Below are 13081 nucleotides of genomic sequence, written 5' to 3' on the forward strand. Positions count from 1 at the left end.
TATTATTTTTTTTTTTTTTTTTTGCGAATAGGAGAATATTTGGTCAGATTTTATTGCGCGCGTAATACAGACATAAAGGAAAGAAAATTGAGAAAATTGAAAATTTTTCAAATGTCTCGTGAGTTTGCATCATCCCATGGAATATACAGATTTATTGAATTGGAGACACGGAATATCTTGGTATCTCGAATATGTCACGCGTATTTTATTTCACAGTCTTAAATATTCAAGAGCAACGAACAATCGCTCCAATGTCAGATATATTCTTATAAAGAATGTATGATAAATAAACGATGAATGAGAAAAAATTAGAATTGAAATATGTCGAGGAATGTTCAAACAGATTAAAAATTGGATGCTTAAAATTAAAAAAGATTTAAATCAAATTATTTAAAAACCAAGATTAGACTGATAAAGCAAATGTTTTTTTCACATTCGATGTCAATAGAAATTTAATTCAGATTTCATCAGAGACATTTGAACTTTGAAAATTGAAACGTTGAACGTTGAAAAGTGATAAATAATTAGCTTGCGAAATTACCGCCGATAGGAGATCTATTCGGGTGCATCTGGAATCGTTTCGAGATAGACAATTTGATTCCCTCTACGTGTCGTTTCTCGGGTTGAAAATCCGATGGGCGCGAACTCGAGAAATGGGAGCATCGGGGTACTGAAAGTACGGCGCTCGCTATATCCGGGGTTATATTTTCAAGCTTGCGGCAGATCTCTCGCCGATTTCGCAATATATACAGCTGCTGGGAGTTTTCCCCACGGTGAGATATAGCGCCCCGCGAAATTGCTCGCGAGCGACTCGATGACGTATTGCGCGACGACGAACACGCCGGGAAAGTTGTGATGCAATATGAGACTGCGAAAGCACTACGGTATGCGAATTTGACGATACACGGGATAACTAGTTGCTATCCGAAATCCGTCTCGTCCTTTCGTCGCTTAATCGTTTTCAGAATTAAGGGTGTATCGAGATACAGTGACCGGCGTATTTGATTACTTGAGTTCAAAGACATTAAAAAAAAAAAAAAAAGACTATTACACTGACAAGCGAATCAAATAAAGGTTTCCAGAATGAAATGCTTTAAATCAAATTAATTTTATTCGGCTTGTTCTCTCGTCATAAAACAAACGAAACGACTCTTTCCATTAAAATCCTTTGTATATTTATCAAAATCTTATTAATGTCAGCAAGACACCGCATTATTACGCACACACGTTTTAAATGAGCCAACAATAACGAGACACAATTACACGAGATTCGCTTTAGGACGCAGTTTGAATCGCTTTTAATGCACGCTAACTAATTGGCCACAGGTGTGCACCTGAGCAAGTCCCCAAAGAGGAGAGAGCTGCACGTTGGAAACACACGCTCGTAAGTGCATAAACCGACCGACGTAGTGTTTACGAAGCGGTGATCATTTTGTATAAACGGCGAGTTGTTCTCGTTGATTTGTGTAACAGCGTCGGGGGTGTTTTTCACCGTCGGCTTTTAAAATTACAAAATAAAGCAGCTGACATCTCGCAGAACGAATAATCGTTTTAATATATATTATAATTAGATCAAAATTAAAAAAAGAACAATATAAATGAATATTAAAAAAAAAAAAATATTTATATTATTTCGCAAGCTTGCAAAAAAAACGCTACGATTATTTACTAATAACCACTTGTTTATCGATTTTATTTACCGCAGTACATGCACACAGAATCCCGAAGTTACGGCGTAAAGTTGCACGCGAGAGGGGGGAGGGGAGGCATCCTATTATAATGCCCGGACCGGCGGCAGTGGTGTTTGCACGTGGTCGTTTCTCGTCTCGCGTGTAATCCGGTCCTTTGTAGGTTGGCCCTGGCGCTCCGCGCGCTTCGTTTGGTTATTAATTATTATTGGAAGGCAAATGTAGCGTGACCGTTGTTGCGCGCGGCAACAACGATCGATAATTCATGCACGATGGGCCTTGGGCGCGTTGTCGGCGCCGAAGAGGATTGATTCGGACAAGAGACTCGTCGGGGACGCCGTGGCTTTGCCTTTATCGTAGGCTCCACACGAACGTGCTCGTCGATTTTCCCCGGAAGCGCTTTCGAACTTTCCCCCTTTCCCTCCCCACCCCTCTTGTATTTATAAACTTTTCGCCGTTAGAGGTACTCGTCGCGGTTAGCCGTCAAGAGAGCGACGCGGAAACTCTCCGGAAGGATATCGACATCGGTTCGCTCGACGTCCGCGGCACGATGAAAACTTGGTAATTTCGAACGTGCTCCAGTTTACTCGCCGACGACTTCCAGCCATGATCTCTCGAGGAACGCGCTTACGCTTCCAGGGACTGTTACGCGCAGCGATGGAAAGCTCTTCAATAGCGGCGTATTAATGGTAGAAATACGTCGCGAAGAACAATTTCGCGATTACTTCCAATTGTTCCGTCTGTCGAACTCGGAAAGGTTTTACGATTTTAGATTATAGGAAAAGAATGTACAACAAACCTTAAAGAAAGAATTTTACAATGTAACATTTTTTTTAAATAATTTAAATAATGTATAGATAAATATACATATCAACTTTTATTTCAATTATATAAGTAATTTATGTAAAATATAAATATAAATTTACTGTTATATAATTTTTTAAAAGTTATATGTTCGTTCTGTCAAAAACAGCTGTTTTTTGTCAAAATATGACGTTTCGCGGATCCACTATTTACAATTTTTCCGCAACTTCCTAGACATGTCTTTCTTCGGATAGAAAATATAATTAAGGATTATTAAAAATTCTCGTACGATATTTCTAGTAAAATATGAAGTGGCTGAAGTTTATCGGGCCGTAAAATGGACTTAATAAAAATCTGCCTTCGTTCGTCGGCGCATTAAAGACGAGGAATATAAGGAATCGCTCGAAGGGCATCTTGCTCGGAGGTCTCCGATAAATTGCAAGTTCGATAGTTCCCGTGGCACATTTTCCTCGAGTTTTCTCTATGCCAGCGCATCCGTAGAATAAAGAGGAACGAAGGCGGGACGACCGACGCGAGTTAAAGTTATCGTTTTCATAACTCTTCGCTCAAAGAGGGTGGATCGGCCGATGAAAATATGCCGCTGTTACGGGAGGATTAGCGGGGATTAACCGAGAGATTTAGAGTTATCTGGGAGGCTGGGGTGCTCGCTAAATGTCTAATCCGGAAATATGATTGTCTTTGCTCGGGATTCCTCCTCTTTCCTCCCATAGGATGTACAGGGAGACGCGAACGACGGAATTCTCGGCAGCAGGCGGCGCATAATCCGCGGCCTGCACTAAATTTCACTTTGCAACGTTATTTCGTATTGCGAAAACAGATTGCGGTATAGTGGCTGTCCTCGCTCTTTTGATCTGGCAGAAAAACGATGGAACGCGCGTCATAACGGCGTTTCCGTTGAGTCAACGTCGTCGGTTTTATACTACTATGACATTGCAGTTCATTTCACGCGTGTATGCATTTTTCGCGGAACTCTCTCGACATTTAAAAAGAGCGTTGAAATAAAACGTCTTAACATGTTTTAATTAATTCCAATGTACAGAATTAAATTGAATATTAATGTGTCCGTGAATTAATATTTTTTGAATGAGTCGTTATTCAATTATTACGATAATTGTACAAATAGGAGAGCAGCTATTACTGCTCTGTTTATTGGTACTTCGGTATGTTGCAGCACTTGCCTCGTTACACGAGAGCATTCGCTTCTCGAAAAGCAAAGCGTGTAGCTGTTTTGCACATTAATGGGAGGATTCTTTGATGTAAAACCTCGCGTACGCACACTTGTCGAACTGACAAAGGTCAAAGGCTAGATGCAGATTATATGCAATTATTGTTAGCGAAATAAAGGAGAGAGAACAGAAAATAAACATATTCGAGAAGAATATAACAAGATGACATTTTAATGGCGTAACTAGATATTTTCATGAGAGTTTTCATGATAGCCAAGACACAATTTTTTTATGAATTTATATTAATATAGATTAATAAAAAGAATATGCATTTTAATATTAAAATCATGCGAGATAATTCTTGAATTATAGAATAATCTAATTAAAAACAAAAAATCGACATAATCCCGTTTTAATTTTTTATTTTCTTATACATATAATTTTGATATAAACAAATATAAAAGACTTAAAATTTAATATCCGCGGAAATATAATAATACCGCAAAAGATGCGAATGCATCTCACAACACGACGAAAATTTAGAAAATTCTAAAATAGCATGAACTAAAACTGGAATTTCGAGAAATTTCCGTTAAGATAATAATGTATCGTACAATGTTATCAAACTCTGATGGCGCAAACGCCGTTAGGATGTAAGAGCTGTGGTTCGTAATATCTGATATCCTAACGTGATATTCTCTCGGTCTCTGTGTGTGCGATCTCGGTATGCGGAAACACAACGAATGATATAATTCCGCTACACCGCTTCACCATTAGTTTACGATCCCCATGGGCGCGCAAAGGGTTGGACGCGATGTTTATGGGGCCCTGTAACAGGGAGCCGCGTAACGTAGCATCCCCTTCAGGACCGCCGGCAGAAAGTTATAATTGCTGTATGTTAACCCGATGACAGGAATGGCGATCAGTTTTTACGCCCGCCACACGTGTTTTTATCAGTCTTCTTCTCCTATGATATAAAATTGTGTAATCAAAGGTCTTTCTCGGATAATATAATTACGATAATAAAAAGAATTAATATTAAATATTAGAACTGACGTTTAAAATAAAAGTTGTTGGGCTACTTTAATTCCATAATATATAGAAAATATGTAGATTACACAAATAAAAACTGTCAATTCCGGAATTTAAAAAAAATGTGATGTAAACGAAAACGATAGTATTTTTTCTCTATATAGGGAGAACTTCTAGGAATTCTCGAATTTAATAAAAAAATATTAATTTTCATTAGCTAAGATTTTCAAAAAACTTTGAAAAAATATAGTTTAAAAATTGTAATTTTATGTTTAAGTAATGCTCGTTTTTAATAAGCCAAAATATATCTTTATAAATTACACAATATCATAGTATTTCGATAATGGCTCGCATATTTTCATAATAATCGTTATTTCGAGCGTCTGGAAAACGCGCGCGGGATTCTCATAAATCATAAATGCCGAGCCCACCGCAGGCCTTAATGAGTCGCCGTATCGACGCGGTTTTCCTCCTGCTGTACCTCCAGGTTTCCTCGGAGAGGGCTTTCCCAACTACTCCCCGAAGACTATAGATTATTGCAACTTTTGACGCGCAAGGGATAGAATTAAAAACTTCTCCTGCCAGGAGTTACCTGTGGCTGACGGATAAGGATTTAATTGGCTCTGTATGTGGAAAGTTTTAATGAATATACGCAATGTGTCGGTACATTAGCGTTTTATTGGCTACTGCTCTTGTTGTCATCGTTACTCGTCCTTTCGGAATAATATTCCTGCAACCGGCGCAACCACGCTGTCCAGTATTGCTGCAGCGTATTGTCGCACACCTCGTATACTGTAGCGGGTGCGCCGCACGTGTAAGCAATCACGAGCAACCCGTGTTTTATCTGAAGAACCAAGAGTAGATATGATCAGTGTGATTATTACGACGCGAGAATTAATTGCAATGCTGCAATATTTCTCGGCGATAAATCCGATAATTGTTTTAAAAGATAGCTGTTTCATCGATTATATTTGTAGAAAATAGCAACGATTTTACGAGGTGTCTGATAAATTATAGCAAAAATAATGATATTGATCCGAAAGTAGCGAATTAATTTTCACAGCAATATTTCGAAATTTTATCTGTCTCTTTTTCATCATGGCGAGATATTTACCACAAAGGGATATAAATTAGAAGCATTGATAGCTCCAATATACGCAGCAATTTGTACAGGCGCGTCGTATGTTGCTTTCAAGTTCAATTTCTTCCTATCTGATTTCTTCCAATCAATTACGTAATTTTCGCCCCTGCGAAAAAGTTTAATAAAGAGTTGTTAAATATAGATGACGGGACAATTTTGAATCTTATCACTCGGAAAATTTGTAATTAATAGTCGATATATATAATTCAAAATTGTTCTGCATGTATATATATATTCTGCAAAATATACGCAACGAGAAATATTAATTCTACGTCCACAAAAAAATATGAATTAATTTAGGAGATGAAGAAAGTTGTAGATGAATAAAAAAAATATAAAATATATTTGTTTTTTGTCCTTTTTCAAATAAATATATATTATTTATATATATAAATATATATAAATATATATTATAGGAAAATATTTTCTTCTCATCTAAAATTTTTACTATTTATATGGACTCGAAAAAAGAAATCTGTAATCATTTTTGAAAATTCATTTTAAAAAATTTAAAATTGTATTAGAGAACAAGCAGCGTTCTCTGTTGTGCCTGTTTTTGAAATAGAATTTCCTTGCGATGGCAAAGAAAAGCGTCTGCTTTACCTATAGGAGGCTACACAGTCGATTACGCCTTTGTAACGTAATTTGTTGTGAGCCACGTGTGTCTCGATCGCTTTTACGTGGTGCACGTCTTCCAAAACGTATTGGACGCTTTTAAAAACCGGTTCGATCCTCAAAGGAACTTCATATTCTTTCCCCAGCAATTTCTGCGCTATACATGAATGCAGAGATGCTCCATCCTCTAACAATGCTATATATACCAAAGAAGAAACAAATGTATTTATTTCTTATTGGATTGATTTGGATTTAAAATTCGCAAAATAATTTAATTGAATACCTTTCTGATGCATTTCAAATCCCTCTGGTCCAAGTTCTTTTATCATTCTTTCCTTCCATGCTTCTAAAGCCAATTTTGATTCTAGAGGCATAGTTTGCGTAAGAATCTTAGTTACGCTAGGAAATTTTATTGTTTCTGGATCATTTTGTCCAGATATAGATAATACTTCTGTTAACTGTGCGAAAGATTTTTGTTTGCTGTCCATAATCGGAAAAGATGGCAAATTTTTTATAATAATGTCAGGCAATCTTTCAAAATTAGAAGGAGCATCATGCTTTGCAACTGTATATTCAGTGTTAGATAAATTTGGAGTATTTTCATTATGGCTATTGTTATTAATATCTCTTGTGATTGTAGACAAATTACATGATGGATTAGTAATTTTCAATTCTACTTTCTGCAAAACTGGATTAGATTCGGAATGAAAATCATGTTGTGTATCTGGATTGTTTAGATTTTTAGTTTTCACATTACTAAATTTATGAGGATCTACTAGTTCATCTTGTGGCTTCGTAGATGATTTGATTTTTTTCAGATTATTGCCACAATTTTTCATAACCCATGATAGTTCTGCATCTGTTGTATTTGACTTTTGTAGTGGAATTTTTCCTCTCTTTTCCAATTTCAGTCTCTTTTTCTTTTCAGCATTTGTTTCAACTAATTCACCAAACACTGATTTATATTCCTTCATTAACTTTTTTATTTTATCAGCTTTTGAAATATGTCTCTTAATAAGTCTTTGGCACATATTTTGTACATTAGATGTCGAGGGTAAAACATATTTGGAAGTTGTTAACATAATCATATTTTTGTGCATTATTATTGTATTTATATTTATTATTGTGTCTTTTTTATTTTTGTTGATATATATTGTACTTGCGAGTTATCTGTATTACATATAGTTGACTACTATGATCAATTCTGTTAATAAAATTAAATATGATATAAATATACAATTAATAATATTCTAGTTTTTATTAAAATATTAATGGATATCAAAAAATGCCTGATGTTATTAGAAATTAATAAATTTTGTAACCAACAGTGAAAGAGACGAATCTTTTATCAAACTATTTTATATAGATAAAATACACAATCAAATGACTTCTATCAAATGTAAATAAAACTTACTGGAGAAAGAGAGTGCATTCCTTTCATCATACACATATACACATTAGCAGGTTATATATACCAAATATGATTTTTCTGAAAAGGCTAATTAGTTGTAAAATGCGACAATATATATCACAATGCCGTCAATATATATCACAGTCGTAGAAAATTAACAACTATAATAGTTATTTAATTTCTTAATTAAAACAGCTATTACAGACAAATAATAACACGTTTCATAGTATGTAGATCAAAACAAACGATAAGGTTATATAGAGTAGCCACCACGTGATTATATCCCACGTGGTTATACCACGTGATTATGCTTAAAAACAACCTGTCATTGACATCTATGAATTCCCACAAAACTTCAATAACGTCTATATTATCAACACTTGATATATCTGACATCTCGCTTATCAACCTCGATAGATTTTTGTATATATTGATATTTGTGGAAAACGATATTGATGATGCATTTTGCAATAAGAATTCACAAAGCTGAATCTGAAATAATTATTTAGTTTTACTCTTTACTTTATTGCTTCGAATCATGTACTATAAAAAGAAATTACATTTTTTATACGCCATTTTTTATTAATATCGGATATATTTCGATATTTGCATTCTGTAAAAAAAATTGCTCTATTTATCATTTCTTTTTATATTCAAATCATAGCAAACGTAACTATTAAATTATTGCTAAAAAATTGCTCGATTTCGCGATATGGATATGGATATATGATTGAAGCGGGGTGTGTCGGTGCAACCCTCTCGTTGCTCTCGATTTGCGCAACAGCTGATCGCGCGTGACCTTTGATGCGTGCGCGATATACCTTTCTCCTCTTCCCCCGCAGAAAATTAGCGATATGACGTGCTTTATCGTGTGACGTGCATCTATATATCACTAAATCTCTCGCGTGCTGATGTAAGACTTGACCGGTCTCAACGGCCCTTTCGAAGGCTCGAGGATTTATCTCATGTCCTCTTTCCCATGATTAACGAGCCTTTTGCCTTTTTTCTGCTAATTTAATAACAACCTGTTGTCGAATCGAGTTCAGTCTATTTGTAAAACGATTGATTATTCCGAGGTAACGTGAAGATAACGTTTATATCAGACAATGATATATACGGCACCGTATTAATTTATTTTTTATTTTTTATTTCATCGTTTAGTTTTAAAAAAAGATGTTATTGTCGTACATTTCAATATTTAAGTTAGGAGGCAGATAATTGAAAGATTATTTTTAACTTTACTTGATCAAAAATAAATTTTTTGTGTACTTTTTGCAAGCAAAATAATTTCTTGACAAAATATTTCTTTGCTATATTTTTTCTGTAAATATTTTAAAGTTATTGTATTATTGTGTTATTGGCAAGCTTTTTGAAGAAAAATGGAGGAGGCAAAGATTGATTTCAAATTTTATGCCAAATTTTCAAACACCTTTCGTTTGTATTCTCTTTCTTTTCTGTTTCGTCAATTGTAGAACATATGATAGATTGCCACAGAATGGAAGAGAGGAGAACCCGAAGTGGGTGGAAAAATATTTGCGTAACCGAACTGCAATCGAAAACCATCGTCACAGAGCCGTGCGACAGTGAAAGTTTCGTCTTGTGGATGAAATTTAAGATGCGTGAAAAATGCATATCACTATATCGTATAAGTGGTTCAGAATAAGTCGTGCATTGTCGCGTGTTTAGGTCAAGAAAACTATAGTTGTATGATACATCTTTAAGTATATCCAATATAGATAAATTGAAGAGAAAGAGAAACATCGAGCGTGATATATATTCTTCATATTCATAAAGATTAAATCACTAATTCTGGAATAATTAAGTTAAACTTATATAGGTTGTTCGAAAAGTAACTATACATCTCAAATATTAAAAAAAAAAACACATTTATCAAACATTATTAACAAATTAATCTTTTTTTCACAAATAATATTGGAAATGATTTCCGAGCAGGCAAAAAAAAGAAACAAGCCTTAACTCGTCTAATCTTGTTATCGAAAACCTTCTTCAACTTTCCTGGTGATGGCTATGCCTCTGATGAAGAAAGACTAATTGTTTGCTAAATGTTTTTTTAAATATTTGAAATAGTTATTTTCCGGATACTTTATATTATTTTACCTTCCTCAAAAAGATTCGAAGAGAAATTTGACGTAATTTTAACATTGTTTTCTGATTATGCATTAGCTCAGACATTTTACCGAACGACGCTGATTCTCCTTCGATTGACTGATCGATCGACTTTTAATTCCCACTATTGATGTCGATTGTGCGGTTTAACAAAGAATTTTCGTGACGAGTGTGCTATAAAAAAATCGTTTTAGAAAGGCGTATTAGCCACGCGTATACCTCTACCTTCTTGACTCTACTATCGCTAAACTGCTCCTATGTTTCTATCTAGGTGTGCATATTATATCGCGTCGATATATGAGACATATACATGCGTATAATTCGTCTCGGTGAAATGCAATACAGTAAGAAAAGACTCTACCAGGGTATAAAAGAGGGTGCGTCTCGTTAGGTTTGTATCAGTTCCAATAGTAATCCCTGCATCGCTGTATCACCGTCATCATGAACGCTATAGTGAGTAATTTTCGCAGAGATCATTCGCAAAAAAAATATATATCTTTTTATTATTAATAGAATCGCAGCACTATTTTCGACACGGTTGTTCAATTTTTGAATGATTTGTGATACGCAAGTTTTTATTACGGATATATTTTAGGACTAGGAATTTTCATATATCATATACACATTATTATTTATATCTCATATATATAGATATTTTAAAATATTATATACACTAGTATGCAACTGTTAAAAAGACAGTTTTTTTCTGCTTTATGAATATCTATTGTGTGAGGGTATATTATAAAAATTCCAGCATTTACGTGAGACAAATTACCGCTTTTCATAAAGGTTTTTTTCTTACAGCTTCTGTTAACCATTCTCAATCTGGCAATGCCTATTTTTGGCGAAGAGACACAGGTGAAGAGACAAGATAAAAGAGGCATTCTAGATTTAAGTCACGGCGGATTTGGAGGATCTGTGCTTCAAGGGGATTCTTTAGCTATTGGAGCAGGTAATCTTTATTCAAAATTGTTTTATTTTCATTCAAGTCGCGATGACATTACATCGGTGTGAAAATTATTAGACTCAAAATTTATCTTTTAAATTAAACTCAATATTTATCCTTTAAAGTTGCATTTTATTTACTTAACAATAATTTTTCTTGACAAATCGATAATAAAACAATACTTTGCATGCATTTATTTCTTATGAGTGCTTTCACATGTTTTGCCATATTTTCAACGAGATTTTTACATAAATTGTTGATTTCTTCATCATGGTGCCGAATTTTGATAAGTGATCGTATCAATTGCGTCTATTACGTTCATTTTCTTCTATCTCTTTTTTTATAATGATTTGTCATAAGGTCCTAATCGGGTTTATATGGGTTATTGCTTTTGATGACAATATTTTAATATATTTTTCAGTTAGATATATTGTGTGATTTAAAAATATTGACAAAATCTTACTATCGTGCAAAATAACAACTCTTTACTAATCAAGAAAATATATAAATAATTTATAATATTATAAAATAATAATGATCTCTTATATGTAAAATTATTTACAAAAAAAATTAAGATGCTTCATTTTTGTATTTTAATTTATATTTTATTTTTTTTACATCTCTCTAATTTCAGATTATGGGCAGAGCTATTTGGGTGGCGCTTCTTTGGGTCATGGTATCTCTGCGCCTGCCTATTCCAATAGTTACAACGCGCCCCTGTATTCGTCGCCTCTCGATTATTCCGGCGGTCTCGGTTCAGGACATGGTGGACCAGGTTACGCTTCTGGAGGACTCGGATACGACACGGCAGGACTCGGATATGGTGCGGCAGGACTCGGCGGATATGGCGCGGCAGGTCTCGGCGGGTATAGCGCGACAGGGCTCGGATACGGCGCGGCAGGACTAGGATATGGCGCGGCAGGACTCGGTTACGGCTCGGCAAGATCTGGATACGGCGCGACAGGATTCGGATATAACGCGGCAAGACTCCGATACAGCACAGCAGGACTCGGATATGGTGCAGGATATGGCACTGGTTCTACGATTGGCAGCGGTTACCGCCACGGATGGTGAAACTAACGAGCAATATTAATGTCGATATAATTCTTTTTTCGATCCTACATTCCTTTTCTAATCATTTATTTCCAAGTTTTATATCATGCGGCTTCTGAATAAACTTTTTGTACTTTTTAATAACTTTGGAATATCTTTTCCCTATGGCGTTTATTGCGGCGAAGGCATGATGCCGTTTTTTCGCGCCACGTATGTCTTTAATATAATTTAATTTTAGTTTATTTATATGTGTATATTTATAAAGTATTATTATTATTGCTTTATTATTACTAGTATTTTTTTAACTAGAAAAAAATCATACAAAATTATGTATAAAATATGTGTGTTCACACATTACTTACAATCGGCAAGTAGAATTTCTATTTTAAATATACCTTTATTGACAGTTCTTTTTGTCGCTGCTAGGTGTCTAGCGGTAACAATAACTTGCTTGAATAACACAAGATTAAGTTAAGTAGGAAAAGTGTATTAATTACGTTAATCATGAATGTCCTGGGCAGGAGTATGATAAATATAGCAAGAGCTGGCATAGCAAATTCCATTCGAGGTACGGATCACTGCGTGATATAATTTAAATATTCTCTCAATTATATCTAACCTCCAATATAACCTCTAACATGTAGTAAAGAAGGAAAGATTGTTAAAAATGATTATTTTAATAACGAAACATTTATACAGTTATAATTATTAAAAGTTAATTTTCGATATATGGAGTACAAATCCATTAAAATGTATATGGAAAATATTCTATATATCTAGTATTATGCACGTATGCTTGTGTGCGAAGCTATCTTACAATTAGCTTTATATGTAATTATTTTTTGTTTGTATATTTCTAGGTAGCGCATCAAATCTGACCAAGTTCTATGGGAATAGTTATATCCAAGGTAATACTGCGTAATATCAGTTTATCTAATAACGAACTTTGATATCTTATCCTTGGTATTAACAGGAAATATACTAAGTGCCGCAAGAACATGTGTGAATACAACGTTGCAAGGTAATAAAATGTTCATATTTTTACATACATATACACAAGCATTATATATTAATTTT

At 34.5% G+C, this 13081-nt stretch overlaps 2 protein-coding genes across 4 annotated transcripts in view; one reads left to right on the top strand and one right to left on the bottom strand.

Annotated features, from left to right (window-relative positions):
* LOC115233962 (40S ribosomal protein S12, mitochondrial-like) overlaps positions 1-13081 on the top strand; it is a 67796-nt gene that overhangs the window by 50681 nt on the left and 4034 nt on the right. For 2 of the 3 annotated variants that reach the window (XR_003883861.1, XR_003883862.1), the window contains exons 2-6: positions 10277-10458; positions 10810-10957; positions 11586-12572; positions 12865-12912; positions 12978-13025. Coding sequence is in view for 1 of the 3 variants with exons in the window: in XM_029804627.1 (XP_029660487.1) it covers positions 12509-12572; positions 12865-12912; positions 12978-13025 (160 nt within the window). In the remaining 2 variants the exon portion in view is untranslated. Of the gene's footprint in view, positions 1-10276; positions 10459-10809; positions 10958-11585; positions 12573-12864; positions 12913-12977; positions 13026-13081 lie in introns of those variants that run through there. The other variant, XM_029804627.1, reaches the window with a different exon arrangement.
* On the bottom strand, positions 4976-8179 carry LOC115233961 (mitochondrial genome maintenance exonuclease 1-like). Its single transcript, XM_029804626.1, has 5 exons — positions 7882-8179; positions 6751-7671; positions 6456-6663; positions 5826-5958; positions 4976-5555 (listed from the first exon to the last, which is right to left on the bottom strand). Exons 2-5 carry the CDS (start codon positions 7565-7567, stop codon positions 5388-5390), a joined length of 1326 nt encoding a protein of 441 aa, XP_029660486.1. The 5' UTR covers positions 7568-7671; positions 7882-8179; the 3' UTR covers positions 4976-5387.

This window comes from Formica exsecta, unplaced genomic scaffold (assembly GCF_003651465.1).
Source record: "Formica exsecta isolate Colony F162 unplaced genomic scaffold, ASM365146v1 scaffold192, whole genome shotgun sequence".
Classification (NCBI taxonomy): Eukaryota; Metazoa; Arthropoda; class Insecta; order Hymenoptera; family Formicidae; genus Formica; species Formica exsecta.